At 41.1% G+C, this 17,243-nt stretch overlaps 1 protein-coding gene across 1 annotated transcript in view; it reads right to left on the reverse strand.

Moving 5' to 3' along the window:
• Positions 1–1,087: 1,087 nt before the first annotated feature.
• The window catches only part of LOC143301260 (uncharacterized), a 34,716-nt gene continuing 18,560 nt past the window's right edge, over positions 1,088–17,243 (reverse strand). Inside the window, exons 10-14 of the mRNA XM_076615409.1 lie at positions 16,849–16,955; positions 13,150–13,335; positions 10,342–10,431; positions 9,517–9,667; positions 1,088–7,496 (exon numbers count right to left, since the gene is read on the reverse strand). Coding sequence (XP_076471524.1) covers positions 7,268–7,496; positions 9,517–9,667; positions 10,342–10,431; positions 13,150–13,335; positions 16,849–16,955 — 763 coding nt within the window. The 3' untranslated portion in view covers positions 1,088–7,267. The remainder of the gene's footprint in view (positions 7,497–9,516; positions 9,668–10,341; positions 10,432–13,149; positions 13,336–16,848; positions 16,956–17,243) is intronic.

Here is a 17,243-nt window from a genome sequence, read left to right on the forward strand (position 1 = left end):
TTTTTATTCAGACAAAGGTTTACAGATACAGAATTTATATGTTTTGTGCATTAGAAAGTATAGGGTAAGCATATAATTAAGTTCTAAGTACTGACAAATCTATAACAGCAAAACAATATATGTTCAATGTCAAAGTTCCAAAGTAACATTGTATGGCTTAATCTTGTATCAAACAGTTATAGAGTGCCCATTTTCACACAAACTTGTTATATTCCATAGTTATGTTAAAGGCATACTTGTTTTTATGCGGTATTTGTTTACTTTGTCTATTCACTCCAGTCTGTTTCATGTTACTGAGGATGTGCACAAACCTAGGGTAGGCTCTCAAGGCTCTATTGTCGTGCTGGCTTTATGCGAAGGTCAGGGATCTCCTCCTCTTTTTTTCTCCCCAACAGCAGATATGGTGTAGCATGTATGGAGTTGCCCGCATGTTTTGACACTTCTATAAAACTGAGGCTGAAACCGGAACCGTTTCAGAGAAAACTGGAAGGCTAAGAGAGGAGGTTATTTTTAGAAACCGAGCACATGTGAGCAGTTATCGGCCTTGCTCGCCTTCGCGTGTCCTCAGCCCTAGATCAATGGTTGTCTGTATATACATACATACATACAGTTTCAGTTTCAGTTTCACTTTCTCAAGGAGGCGTCACTGCGTTCGGACAAATCCATACACGCTACACCACATCTGTTGAGCAGATGCCTGACCAGCAGCATAACCCAACGCGCTTAGTCAGGCCTTGAGTGCATGCTTACATATTTGTGTACCTATGAAAGTGGATTTCATTTTACGTAATTTCGCCAGAGGACAACACTCTCGTTGCCATGGGTTCTTTTTCAGTGCGCCAAGTGCGTGCTGCACACGGGACCTCGGTTTATCGTCTCATCCGAAGGACTAGACGCTCAGTTTGATTTCCAGTCAAACTTAGGAGAAAGGGCGAGAGCGGGATTCGAACCCACACCCTCACGGACTCTCTGTATTGGCAGCTGAGCGTCTTAACCATTCTGCCACCTTCCTCCCCTATACATACATACACACACACACACACACACACACACACATATATATATATCTGTGTGCGTGTGTGTGTAAGAGACAGTGAGTGACCAAACTGCTGTGTAACTACTTTCTAAACACAATCTCGCTTTTTTCTGTATGTTGACTCTCTGGATGCTTCACTGTAGACATTTTTCATCTGTTGTTCCAGACTCAGCATGGTATCAGCTGAAAGTAACAGATCAACACGGACAGGCAAAATCTAACATACAACACACACACACTCACACAGGTGAACAATAATATTCACACACACACACACACACTCACACATGCAGGCAAACAATCTTATTCACAAACACACACAACATATACACATGCAAACAAACCATCACATCCATACACACAAACACATACACACACATAGAGTTACATGTGCAGGCAAACTGCATGTACCACACACACACACACACACACACACACATATACTGAACATAAACAGCCACAGGCTCAAAGTATCAGTCCATCTGAAGCAATTATTAATTGTATTCTTCATTATCATCACATACAATCATGCACATGAATGCATGATTTGTATGTATCATCTTTAACACCCGTCACACAGGTTATGAAAGCACTTGCCAAACATGGCTACATCACGGCTGAAAATTTAAGCACTTGATCGGGTAAAACTTGAAACAATAACAAGAACAGCCCCATCAAGAAAGCCTGGTCAGGCACAAGCACATTCATGTTCATCTACATAAACCTTGGACATGTCTCTCATGTTGAACATTCCTTCAATAAAAAAAATTTTTTTGGATCGAGTTTAGGTTTATTGTTGCATATAGTCCAGCCGTCTACACAGGGCCATATCAGGACTGTCAAACCATACAAATGCTCAACAGTGTCTACACTAAGCTGTCACATATACACACAAAAAACATCCAAATAAACCTACAAAACTCAGTTCATGACACATTATTATATCCATTTAGCTCCATATGGCAAATAAGATTTGACCGCGCTGAGGATGCCAGCCATTCCATTTTTTATCTATCATCCCCAGATTAAAAAAAAATCATACAAAAAGGAAAAAACAATACTTCAAAACCAAACAAAAAATTCATAAAAATGGCCTGATAGGCAAATAACGCTGCAGATAGGACAGCTAGTGTCCATCCCAGTATTTACAATCCCACTCCCTAATCGCCAGAGCAAAACAGCACAGGTAGTACATCACAGACTGCAGAAAAGACAAAAAAAAAAAAAAAAAAGTGTCGAGGCTTGTCTGAAAAAAGAAGGGGGAATGGAGTGGGAAGACAGAAAAAGGAGACAACAGTGAAGGTAAAAAAGAAAAAAAAGAAAAAAAGCAGATATAAAGAGAGCGATAGAAAAGAGGAAATTTCTAGCAGAGAGAGTTTCCAGAAGGTGGGGACTCTGTTTATACTGAAAGACCCCCAGCATCCTATATGGGGTCAGGCACAAGTGCATTCATGTACATAAACCATGCCTCTCAAAAACCATGCCTCTCAAGTTGGCCACCACTTCTTGTTTTTTTGCTAGAGATCAACTGCAGGTAAAACAATAATAATAATAATTGATACTTTGTGAGCACTCTCCTCCCTTAAAGGGAGCTCAAAGCACTTTACAATAAACATTTAGCATACACACATAGGCAATGACTTACAAAAGGGAGATAAAAAAAAACCCCCACAAAAAACCAGAGCAAAATACATCTGTACCACAACTGAACAAACAAAAAAAGAAACACTAAAAGAACAATATAAAAAGAACATAACTGCAAAAAACATAGCAGAACAGGTGCAACAGCTGAGTGGTTAAAGCACTGGACTTTCAATCTGAGGTTCAAAGTTTGAATCCTGGTATTTCCTGGTTACTTGGGTGAAGGTTTTTTTCCAACTGACTGACATGCAGACCTGTTAGCACCTGAACCCCCTTCGTGTGTATATGCATGCTGAACATCAATTACGCATGTTACAGATCCCATGGTTCATGTCAAGTGTTCAGTGGGTTTTCGTAAACAAGAACATATCCAGCACGTGCACCCCTGAAAACGGGAGCATGGCTGCCTACAAAGCAGGTAAATGCAAAAGAGCAAATCAGTGGACAGGAAAAGACTGAGAGAGAAGTATAACTGAATATGTTGGGGGAAAAAAAAAAGCGCCGATCAGTGAAAACATGTAAGAAAACATCACAAATCAACCAACCGCATGTCATAAAACATCATCAATCAACTAAAACATGTTTTAAAAAATCACTCATTGACCAAAACATGTTTAAAAAAAAATATCACGAATCAACCAAAACATGTTAAAAAATCACCAACAAAACAAAAACATATAAAAAAAAGAACAATCAACAATCACCCAAAACATGTTAAACAAGAGAGGCAAGGCCTTCAAGACTCACTTGTGGCAAATTAAGTCCCCTAGCATTAATTACAGAGTAATTTCCCTTTTTTACTATCTGCACCAAAACGTTTGCAAAATAAATAAAACTTCCATGCTTAGCAAAAGAAGTTCCTGTTTGAACAAAAAATGATATTAATAACTGCTCTTGTTGTTGTGTCAGAATATCAGATCAAAGTGCCAAAACATATTAAGTAAAATAAAAGCACCAATCAACTAAAACATGTAGAACACTAAAAACACTTATTGACAGTCCTTCACCCATCAAATAAAACATATCTGAACAATCCTTTACCTAAAAGCAGGTGTCTGCATAAACATGGCATTTCAACAACAGTATACACATTTTAAAAAATAGCTGGCATTCTGAAGACATATTTTTAACAGAACTGCCTTGGCATTTGGTGGATCATGCTGAATTGCATAGCATGATATAATGCAGTATAGTGCTGTTGTATTATATTGTATTGTGTAATTCTATGTCGCAAGATTAATCTGTGTGAAATTCAGGCTGCTCTCCCTGAGAAGAGTGTGTTGTTATAGTGCAGCAACTCCACTTTTGTTTTCTACCATGGCTGCCTGTAAATGCATTTGTTTTCCTATCAAAGTGGATTTCTCTATAGTTCAGTTCAGCCACTCAGGGAAGCATCACAGTGTTTGGACATCCTACACCACATCTTTTTTTTCTGCACAATTTGCCAGAGACAACCTTTTTGTTGCCAAGGGTTCTTTTATATGCACTAAGTGCATGCTGCACACAAGACCTCAGTTTATCATCTCATCTGAATGACTAGCATCCAGATCTCCACTCAAGGTGTAATGGAGGGGGAGGAAATTTTGGTGAATGTGGGAGTTGATTCCCCCATGCTGAGATTCTCTCACTTGCTGGGTTGTGTTACCACAAAGCTACCACTCCATATGTCTGGTTTTTGTTTGTTTATATCACCATTATTCAACAGAATACATTTGCCTGCAAACAATGCACCCTTGAATATAAAACAAGAAAGAACATTGTGACTCTGTAAAACTCCAAAAGCAAACCTAAATTGTTTGAAGACCAAAAAAACCCAAAACAAAACATACAGCATTCAATCAAACAAAACAATCATATGCAGGCAACTGCTTATGAACTTTAAAGAAGGAGATCAGTTTTGTAAAAGCACAGTACCGTATGCAATGCCAAAACACATTCCCAAATGATCAAAAAAAAAAAAATGCTTTGAAAAAAATTCAAGGTTGTTCTCCTCAAGGAGAATAATGTTACTACCCCCCCACTCCTCCCTCTTAGTAACTGATCTCTGCTGACACCTCGGAGGAGTTGTAGATTTAATCACAGTTTTGCCATGAAAGTCTTTATTGTTGCCATGGGTTCTTTAACCTGTGCAATGGCAACTTGCAGACATAACCTCATTCATTCATTTATTAAATATTCACAGGACTAACAATTACACAACCAGCCATGGCCTTCCTGATAACACAATGTGACAACAAAAAAAAAAAAAAAAAAGAAGTCAAAATAACTTTCCATTATGTGTTGCTACAGGTCAGTAAACTCCTAATGATGTGAACAAGTTCTTAGTTGCCAAAGCACATTAGTTTTTGAGCTGTACTATTCTAACACACTGATGCTGATAGTTCTGTGCAACTGATTTCAAGACCAGATCACAGAAATGATGGGTAAGACCCCTGTGAAAATTCTCTGTTATAAAAAGCAAAACAAAAAAGACAATTTTTTTTTTTGCAAATTAAAAACATATGAACAAAGATTTATGGCACACAGAATGTCCATCACATGCCGTGATTTGGGGTATATGCTCTGTCAATGCACTCAGTCCTGTAAGTTTCAGTGAAAGGGAGGTCAGTCAATACAGGTAAAGGGGAAAGAACTGAAGATTACAGTATTTTACAGATTACAAGGCAATACATGTCTCCTCAGCTTTGACCCATGTGCGTTAAAACATAGTGCACTATATAGTGGTTATAATCTGTCAAAACGCCATTGGAGGCATAACACTCATGCTGGTGCAAACAAATGAAACCTTCCCATGAATCAGAACAAACACTGTTCACAAACATTTCACATTTACATCAGCAACACAATAGAGGGACCCGAGAGGGGACAAATTCAGGAAGGCAGAGATCAACACATCGGACAAGCAAGCAGATGACGCAACATGTGAATAGAGTTCTAATGACATCAGGGCCTCAATACTGACAGCAGCTGAAGGTGCAGACACTGCCGTGGTGGTGACAGCAATCAACGCATCAATGCTCTACTTTCGTCTCTCACTTTAATTAGTGCCTTATAAAAGGCTGTGCCATGTGTACAATCAACATCGGATTATGAAAAGTATTGGAGGATGTGCTGTATTATTTTGAAACACCATGTAGCCTGTAAAATACAGGACTTCTGAAAAACACTTTTGTAAATTATATGTTCAGATGACACTTCAGCTGCTACTGACCACACTTAAGGCTCTGGTAGTGCAACATAATGAGAAGCTATGGGTTTTCCTCTTTAAGGTTGTCCATATTTGTCTATGTTCCTGACTCTCTTGTGGTGAGTGAGGCCATAATTCAGCTTTCTTCATCAGCAAGGTACCTCAGACTCATTCTTGATTAAACCTCTGTATATAAACCTCTGTACACATGCACTGTCAATTGTGAACTTTGATTAACTGTGTTTGTCAGTACCTTTGTGCTGAAACTACAAAAACTCTTGAGCTTTCACGAACCAACTACAGTAAACCTCTAACAGGTCGTTCCAATAATATCCTTCAGTAAATTAAAAAAAACTTCAAAACAATGCTGCCCATCTAACTCTGAAGAGTGCCACGAACTGATCACAATTTTCCTCACCTCCACACTTTGCACTGGCTCAAAGTTGATGTGGGAATAAAATACAAAGCTAACAAAATTCAAAACAATGTTGCCCATCTCACTAGTCAAACGTACTGATCACATTTCTCCTCACCTCCGTATTTTTCACTGGCTACCCACTGAGGCGAGAATTTAACACAATATTGCATGTCTGTTTCTCTGCTTTGCACTCCACTGGACCTAATCATCTTCCTCACCTTATCAGTGCTTACACTCCCTTAAGAACTCTTCGCTCTTTCTAAGAATGTTGACTTCTGAAAATTCCTTGTGTTAATAAAAGAACCTGTGGTGAATGCTCTTTCCACTTTGCTGTTTCTCATATCTGGAACAGCATTCCATTTCCATGTTTTATTCCTTCATCTGACTCCAACTGTGCCTTCCGCTCTTCATTAAAACCTATCTGGTAGCGCTCTTCTTCTTCTGTGTTCGTGGGCTGGAACTCCAATGTTCACTCATTTGTATACGAGTGGGATTATATCTATATGACCGATTTTTACCCCGCCATGTAGGCAGCCATACTCCATTTTCAGGGGTTGTTAGCACTCTCAGTCTCTTACTTCTGCAACACTGCCTCATGCCTGCTAGCTCACTCTGCATGTATGAAACACTGCCTCATGCCTGCTAGCTCACTCTGCATGTATGAAACACTGCCTCATGCCTGCTAGCTCACTCTGCATGTATGAAACACTGCCTCATGCCTGCTAGCTCACTCTGCATGTATGAAACACTGCCTCATGCCTGCTAGCTCACTCTGCATGTGTGAGGTATGACAGAAGGGCAGTGGGGGGTGGGAGACAGACGCAGAGGGAGTGGTCAGGATATGTTTCTTTTTTCTTTTGTGCGAAGCGCCATGGCAGAAAACATACTGTACAAATGTACATCACAATAAAAATCATCATCATCACCATCACCATCACCACCATTATCATTAGCATAACAATAATCACAGACATGCATCCACTCCCTATGAAAACATCTCCTCCTCAATCGGCTTCTTCACCCAGCCACACCCCAGCTGACGGAACCTGCGGAACATGGCCGCTTTGCTGGTCTGGAAGGCCGTCGCCGCCATCTTGGCCTGGTGATAGGAGGCCGCCTGACAGAGGTCGCTGCGACCTAGATGCTGCGCGACTTTCTGGAAGCTGTCGTAGAGGCTTCGCTTGGACACCCGCGAGAACAGCTTCTTCTCCACCCTGACGATGACAGAAAGGAAAGACCGATGAGTCAGACTCTTGTCCTGCGAGTTAGTATTTAACAAACAAACAAAAAATAAAAAAAACAAACCAAAATGGACCTCCAGAGCAACATTGTCATCCTCTTCCTCCTCCTTCATCATCATCAATGTAAACAAAACAGTCTCAAAGTCTGTGGCCTTTCATACCCTGCTCTCATGGTGACCTCAGTTTTGATACCCCTACACTTCTGTGCTTGGGGTGAGTCCTGTCAATGTCTTCAGTGTCGGCAGATTCATGGGAAGCTGTTGTTTGAGGGACGTGGTGGCTGTCTCCACTCTGGGTGGGACGCTCACTCAGTCTGGCTCTGCGACTAAGCCATTATTGTCGTTAGTAGGAGGCTTAGTAGGTAGTGTCCTAAGTATGTTAAATCAGAACAGGCACCACTGAGCACCACTGAAGTGAACTCAGCAGCAGTGCAGGGTCTCCTCTGGTGTGTGGCCTCCTGCCAGCGACCTAACATCAATGGTTCCCTGCAGAATGCTGAAGTTGGAACTGTGACGGATGAACCTGGGTGTGGCCGTGTATGGGAGGGGGTGGGGAGGGGATCTAAATGAGCAGCGTGGGAGTAGTGTCCCTGAAACAGTGCAGATGATGGGGCAGCAACACCCCCCACCACACTCCCCTCCCACCACCCCAAAAAAACCAAACAATCCGAAAAGAAAAGAAAAAGAAGAAATGTGTGTGCATGTGTGCGTGTGTGTGTGTGCGCGCGCGCGCACATTTGAGTCAATGAGTTTGTGGGTGTGTGAGTGTGTGCATGTGTGTGTGTGTGTGTGTGTGTGTGTGTGTGTGTGTGTGTGTGTGTGTGTGTGCTGGTTTGTTTGTTTGTGTGTGGTAAACTTTAACTATTCATTTTCTCTGGAAATACTTAGTCTGGTGACTCCAAGACTTATTTGTATTTGCATTTCTTTATATCACAATAGATTTCTCTGTGTGAAATTTGGGTTGCTCTCCCCAGGGAGAGCACGTTGCTACATTACAGCACCACCCATTTAAAAATTTTTTTCCTGCATGCAGTTTTATTTGTTTTTCCCATCGAAGTGCATTTTTCTACAGAATTTTGCCAGGAACAACCCTTTTGTTGCCGTGGGTTCTTTTATGTGCGCTAAGTGCATGCTGCACACGGGACCTCAGTTTATCGTCTCATCCGAATGACTTCTTATGGTCACCATATGCAAGCACATACACACACAAATGAGATTCAAATCAAATCATGTTGCTTATTATGGCCCAGCTGACCCCAGAGGGACCATTTCAGAGCTGACCACCATCCAGTTCTCAGGATGTTGAAGCAAGCCCCAAATAATGTTAAAATTGGTCAACTAAAACATTACAATGACCGATTCAGCCATGTCTCACTTGCCCACATGCACTCACATACACACCTCACCTCCTCCCCACCCCCTACACACACTCACTCTTTCACACACACACACACATACACACACACCACTTGCACTTGTTTCCATCCCCCAAATTTCCTTGTCCGTTCCAAATTTCTCTTTCCCATGACATATCCAACTGTATACAATTCAACCATGTTCTCAAACACATTCACACATGTACAGCACACATCCACATTTTTTTCCTGTCTAAAATCAGTCTAGAGAACAGATGGCAAATTAATGACCAACCAAACACCACACACACATACACACACCAACACACACACACCAACACACACACATACACACACCAACACACACACATATACACACCAACACACACACACCAACACACACACATGCACACACCAATACACACACACACACACACCAACACACACTTACACACAAACGCACACACACACACACACAAGCACACACTCACACACACACACACACACACATACACACACCAACACACACACATACACACACCAACACACACACACACACATACACATACACCAACACACACCAACACACACACACACACCAACACACACAATAACACACACACACACACACACACTCACGCTGTATAGCAGTGGCCAATAGTTCCATCCAACACTTCTGGCGCCGTGTCCCCAATGACCCAGTTGATACTGAACGCCTTCGTTTTCTGGGTCTCTCTCAGTGGCTGACAGGCGGTCACTCTGCCAAGCCATGGGTGGTTCAGACGAAACCCTGACGAGAGGAAATATGTAAAAAAAAAAAAAAAAAAAAAAAAAAAAAAAAAGTTTTCAACAACAGAAACAAAAATCATATCAAAATAACATCAACAACAAAAAAGTAATAATAACAAAACCAATAATAATGATGATAAAGATATAATGACAGCAATGACGACGATGATGATGATGATAATGATAATAATAACAATCTGTTTTCTTCATAGCTGCTAAAGATGATGATGATGATGATTGTATTTTGCATTTTTTGGGTTTTTTTTTTGTCACAACAGATTTCTCTGTGTGAAATTCAGGCTGCTCTCCCCAGGGAGAGCACGTTGCTACACTGAGAGCGCCACCCTTTTTTTTTTTTTTAGTATTTTTTCTGCGTGCAGTTTTATTTGTTTTTCCTATCGAAGTGGATTTTTCTGCAGAATTTTGCCAGGGACAACCCTTTTGTTGTCGTGGGTTCTTTTACATGCGCTAAGTGCATGCTGCACACAGGACCTCGGTTTATCGTCTCATCCGAATGATGATAATGGTAATCCATTTTCATCCACTCCCACAGAAACTGACTTTTCACTAAATTCTAAACAGAAAGTATGGAAAAAGGAGGAAATAATGAAGAAAGATAGACAAAAAAAAAAAAAAAAAAAAAGAGAGAGAGAGAAAAGAGAAAAGTGGGGAAACCTGATGGCAGCTCCTGATCCAGCCCAGGTTCTTCCCGCGCCAGACGACAGCACACAGCCCGCGACAAGTGGCCGTGGTCGTACAGGAAACCTGCACAGGTAAAATACCCCGTGGCGTATCAGTCCCATTTTCAACCTCACTGGAGTCAGTGCTTCAAATTCCACAACACCAGGTTGAGGTTTTTTTGTTTTTTTTTGTTTGTTTTGCTTTTTTTGTCTCTCAATAATGTATACTGTGACAAATCAAGTCAAATCAAATCAAATCAGATCATGTAACTTACAGCTCAGCTGACCACAACGTGTCGTTTCAGGGCAATCTAACCGTCAGTTCTTAAAACCAGTCAAAAAGAAACCAAAATAATGATACAAAGGTCAAAATAAAACAATGTTAACCCTTTCATCACCAAACTTCTGTGTGATTAAACACTTCCCAGCACCAAAATATTTTAAAAAGAGACCCGATGCTGCTCTATGTCACACAATTTGCTTCATGTCAAAACAACATATCGTGGACTTGTTCACTTCAAACTCAGTCAAGAGGGGCAGGTCAGACAATTTCGGATTGTTCGGGAAAGCTGGCTGCAGCTAGCTGTCAAGCTTTGTTACAATGTGAAAAACTGTCCTTTTAACATGACTCTTTAATGTCAACTAAAGTTGTCTATGGCTGGTTGACTAAAGTCACCTGTGGTGGTGAAAAAGTTAACAAGACAAATGATTGCTAAAGTTCACACACCAGCAAACAAGAATCAATGAATAATAACAGTAACAGTAACAATTCTGATATCATTCCCTTTTGTCCCAAGCACAAATAAAGAAAGATAAAAAGCAGAAAAAAAACCACTTCTACACTCTCTTTTTCTCCCTTTTTGCTACGGGATGAAAAAAAAAAAAAAAAAAAAAATGACACCTTGTTATGAAACCATCATCACAAACCACAATTATACACAAACATGACAAAACAACAATACAAGCCTCTCTGCAGAATGGTCATTTTCAGCTGAACATTCAGACACATTTTTATTTTCATTTTTGCTGCCCCATCATCTGCACCATTTCAGTGGCATTACTCCCACGGCTGCTCATTCCAAGTCCCACACACACTGGGGGTCATTTGTTGCAGTCCCAGTGTCAGCAATATACAAGGAACATCAATGCTAGGCCATCAGAAGGCCACACACCAGAGGAGACCCTGCACTGCTGCTGAGTCACTTTGGAGGTGTTCAGTGGTGCCTGTTCTGATCAAACTTACTAAGGACACCACCTACTAAGCCCTCCTACTGATGACAATAGTCGCTTAGTTGCGGACAGACATTTGGTCAGATCTCACTGTTTGCTCTGTGGGAGCCCAGTCCACCATTCCCCTATACCTCCACCCACATCATCCCTCATGGTCCTGTTTCTACACAACATATCACTGTCTGACTGTTTCTATACATCCTATCATGGTATGACTGTTTCTACACAACATATCACTGTCTGACTGTTTCTATACATCCTATCATGGTATGACTGTTTTTATACATCCTATCATGGTATGACTGTTTCTACACAACATATCACTGTCTGACTGTTTCTATACATCCTATCATGGTATGACTGTTTCTATACATCCTATCATGGTATGACTGTTTTTATACATCCTATCATGGTATGACTGTTTCTATACATCCTATCATGGTATGACTGTTTCTATACATCCTATCATGGTATGACTGTTTCTATACATCCTATCATGGTATGACTGTTTCTACACAACATATCACCGTCTGACTGTTTCTATACATCCTATCATGGTATGACTGTTTCTATACATCCTATCATGGTATGACTGTTTCTATACATCCTATCATGGTATGACTGTTTCTACACAACATATCACCGTCTGACTGTTTCTATACATCCTATCATGGTATGACTGTTTTTATACATCCTATCATGGTATGACTGTTTCTATACATCCTATCATGGTATGACTGTTTCTACACAACATATCACCGTCTGACTGTTTCTATACATCCTATCATAGTATGACTGTTTCTATACATCCTATCATGGTATGACTGTTTCTACACAACATATCACCATCTGACTGTTTCTATACATCCTATCATGGTATGACTGTTTCTAGACAACATATCACCGTCTGACTTTTTCTATACAGATATGACCATTTCTAAACAACGTATCATGATGTGACTGTTTCTACACAAACTATAATGGCATGACTGTTCATACAAAACCTATCATAATATGAGTGTTTCTACAAAACCTATCATGGTAGGACTGTTTCTACAAAACCTATCATGGTATGAGTGTTTCTACACAACTGATCATAGTGTGACTGTGTCTAAACAACCTATGATGGTATAACTGTTTCTACGAAAAACTATCATTGCATGACTGTTTCTATTCAACCTATCAGGGTATGACTGTTTCTGTACCTTTCATGGTATGAGTGTTTCTACACAACCGATCATTGCTATTACTGTTTCTACAAAACCTATCACGGTATAACTGTTTGTGTGTGTGTACGTGTATGTGTATGTGTGCATGTGCATGTATGTGTGTGTACGTATGTGTGTGTCAGTATGTGTTCACATGTGTGTGTGCATCCACAACTGAAACAAAAAAAAACTACAATAAAACAAAACAAAACAAAACAAACAAACAAACAACAAACTAGCAGAAAACCAAAAAAAAACCCAACAACAATTAAACAAAACACATTTCTGCTAAATCCCAAACATTTATCTAGACAGGAAAAACCGAAAAACAAAAACACATTCCCACAGAGTCCTAAAACACTTACCCAGGGTGAGGGAATCCAGATAGATGGGCTCCAGAAAGTTGGAAAGCAGCGCCCCCTGCATGCCCAACACGTTCCAGCGACAGATTTTATCCGTGCACGACATGGTGCGAAGGCGCTCTCCCCTCACCACTCCGTCCCACGTCTGTACCGTGAGATCCTTCGTGTCCACCGGAATGGTCCCCTCTCCTGAAAACATCCTGGGGCTTTTTTTTTTTTTTTTGGGGGGGGGCTTTTTAAATATTCTTTTTTTTTTTTTCCCAAAATATTCTTATTCATTCAATTTTTTTTTTTTTTTACATTGCACAAACCTTAACATAACTAAACAGTACGAATACAATACATTACATTAACTTAATGCACAACAGGAAAAGAAAGTGTAACAAGACAAAGACGTATAGAGAGTTTCAGTTTCAGTTTCAGTAGCTCAAGGAGGCGTCACTGCGTTCGGACAAATCCATATATGCTACACCACATCTGCCAAGCAGATGCCTGACCAGCGGCGTAGCCCAACGCGCTTGAAGAGAAGAAGAACATAGTGCATACATAGTGCATATTCTACATAAATTTTTTGTCACCGTTCCAAATATGCACTTTGTTACAAACAAAAAACAAAAACACTAAAAAACAAACAAACGTGATCATGAATAAATGAATAACTAAACAAATTAATAAATAAATGATTAAATTGGAAAAAAAAGAGACAAACTTGGGGCACTTTCTTGGTATGCACTGGTAGGAAATTTCTTCATGTCAATATTCTTATTTGTTGTCAACTATTGTGAGGTTGACAACCTACAATTTATCGGATTCCTTAGACTGCGCCCGGTGACCTCATATTTGATCTTGATTCATTGATCTTTGCCAGAATGTTTTTGTGGTTGTGTTATTATTATTATTATTAGTAGTAGTAGTAGTAGTAGTAGTAGTACTTCTCTCTCTCTCTCTGTGTGTGTGTGTGTGTGTGTGTGTGTGTGTGTGTGTGTGTGTGTATGTCTATGTTGGTGTCTGTGTGTATGTATAGTTACTAGTGTATGTTTGTGTGTGTTTAACAATGTAAAAATTGAATAAAAATGTTTGAAAAAAAAAATCTTATTTGTTAATGGGCTGTGACTCCCACGTTCACTCATGTGCACGAGTGGGCTTCTACGCCCATTTTAATCCCGCCATGTAGGCAGCCATACTCCATTTTCTTGAGGGCAGGGGAGTGGGGGTGGGTGGGGGTGCATGTGAGGTATATGCTTGTTTCCATACCCAATCAAACACTGACAAGGATAATGGGATCTTTATCATGTGTATTTGATTTTTTTGCATGTGTATACACAAGAAGGGGGTTCAGGCACAAGCAGGTCTGCACATCTGTTGACCTGAGAGATCGGAAAAATCTCCATCCTTTACCCAACAGGCACAGATTCGAACCCGGGACCATCAGACTGAAAGTCCAATGCTTTAACCACTCAGCTGTTGCGCCCGTCACACCCAAGTTCAATGACAATGGCCTAACTCCATAGTTAAGCACAGAGCAAAACTAGATCACCACAGTTCATGGTCGGGTTGGATTTTTTGTCGGACACATGTTTGACACCCTGGTTCAATGAGAAACTCCTGTCAGACAATAAAACAACAACAACCCAACCATGAACTGTAGTGACCTAGTTTTGCTCTAGAGTGAACTGTGGAGTTTGGCCACCACAAGCAACTGCAGCTTCTTCCTCTTCTTCTTCTGTGTTCACTTGTATGTGCACAAGTGGGCTTTTATGTGTATGACCGTTTATACCCTGCCATGTAGGCAGCCATACTCCGTTTTCGGGGGTGTGCATGCTGGGTATGTTCTTGTTTCCATAACCCACCGAACGCTGACATGGATTACAGGATCTTTAACGTCGTATTTGATCTTCTGCTTGCATATACACACGAAGGGGGTTCAGGCACTAGCAGGTCTGCACATATGTTGACCTGGGAGATCGTAAAAATCTCCACTCTTTACCCACCAGGCGCCGTCACCGTGATTTGAACCCGGGACCCTCAGATTGACAGTCCAACGCTTTAACCACTCGGCTATTGCGCCCGTCACGCAACTGCTGCAACCTTGAAGATAACTGGTCGAGGAATGCAAATGTAAAGCAGCCATCCGTTTTCAGGCTGATAAAACGCCCTACTCTTTGTCTCTGCCTCCCTGCATGCAGCGACCCCCCCTCCCCGGCACCTCCACCCTCACTCTATGTAAAGACCTCTCTGTACTGCAGCCTATAGTTAAACAGAATAAAGTGTATAAAAGTCCAACCAGCGCTCTGTCTGGATGTAATGAATGTGCCTCACAACAACAACAACAGTATTGTTAAAATGACAATACATATTTTCTTGACAAAGAAAAAAGAAAAAAAAAAGAATAAAAAGTGAAACCTGAGAAATAATAACTTACAACTAACATACATTAGAGAATATAACAACAGTAATATGATTCACGGGGAGGGGATGGAGGGGGAGGGGGAGGGGATGGATGGGGGGAGGGGGAGGGGATGGAGGGGGGAGGGGATGGAGGGGGGATGGAGGGGGAGGGGATGGAGGGAGGGAGGTGATGGAGGGGGAGGGATGGAGGGGATGGAGGGGGGAGGGGATTAAGGGCAGTGACGTGAATGGGGGAAAACCACAGTTTCAGTTGGGTTTTTTTGGGGGGGTTTTCAGTTTTGAGGAAGTATAAATGCATTCGGACTGATCCATATACATCCACCACATCTTCTGGGTGGAAAACAACACAAGGAGCAGATGCCTGATCTTCACATAAACCCAACGCACTGATTAGGCCTTGAGAATACACCCTAGGTTTTATGTAAAACAGTACCATGAAACTGGAGAAGAAAAAAAAATGTGGTTGCAATGGGATATGGTAAAGTGAAAGATATGAATATGGCAAATTATAGAACCAGAACAAGAAAACAAAAATGGGTTACGCAAAGTGAACCCATGCACACCTGCACACTGACCCCAGCGTCAAAATGCATACACACAAACACAGAAGCATAATGTGCATGCAACAATTTACAGAAACGACACACACACATACACATATATCCATATACACACACACACACACAGACACAGACATACACACACACATTCACACATATAGAGAGATACACAGTGCATAAGCAACAATGCAGAAACCACAGACACCCAGAGAGGTGTCAGCTTAGAGACAATGCATGCCCCAAGGAAGTGAGAGAATTTGTTTAGTGCACGGGTTTGATTCCCACACTTGCCTTCATGTTCTCCTCCTCCACTAGACCTTGAGTGGTGGTCTGGAAACTTGTCATTCAGATAAAAGATAAACTGAGGTCCCGTGTGCAGCATGCACTTAGTGCACGTAAAAGAACCCACAGCAACAAAAGGGTTGTAGAAAAATCAACTTTGACAGGAAAACAAATACACTTGCAGACAGAAAAATAATAAATGGGTGGCACTCTCATTGTAGTGATGCACTCTCCTTGGGGAGAGCAGCCAGAATTTCATGCAGAAAAATCTGTTGTGACAAAAGAGTAATACAGCGTACAGCTGCCTTCACCGCAGAACAAGAAGAAGAAAAGAAGATACAATACGATACATTACAATATAATTTTTTACAACACACACACACAGACAAACTAACAGACAGACAGACACAAACTGAATGACAGACAGACAGACACACACACACACACACACCTCCTTCCATCTTTGTTCTCAGCAGTCCCTGTACATTACTGGTGAAGGTGGGGCGATGCTCCCTTCTGTCGACGTCTGCTACCGCACCGCTGTTGGATTCCGCATCCCTGTCAGCACGCACACACACATGCACAGAACCCACACACAAACGCATGCACACACACACACACACACACATACACACTTGCACGCACACACACATGCATGCACACACACACACACGCCCACAAACATACACAAACACACAGGCACAAACACAGACAGACAGACACACACACACACACAAATCAATCAAACATCAAAGAGAAAGCCAAAGACCTGTGCAACTTTTTACTGTGTGTGCCTCAGACTTACGAACGTTTCGTTTTCTATATTCTGAAGATGACGAAATGACC

The sequence above is a fragment of the Babylonia areolata genome, chromosome 27 (genome assembly GCF_041734735.1).
Source record: "Babylonia areolata isolate BAREFJ2019XMU chromosome 27, ASM4173473v1, whole genome shotgun sequence".
NCBI lineage: Eukaryota > Metazoa > Mollusca > Gastropoda > Neogastropoda > Buccinidae > Babylonia > Babylonia areolata.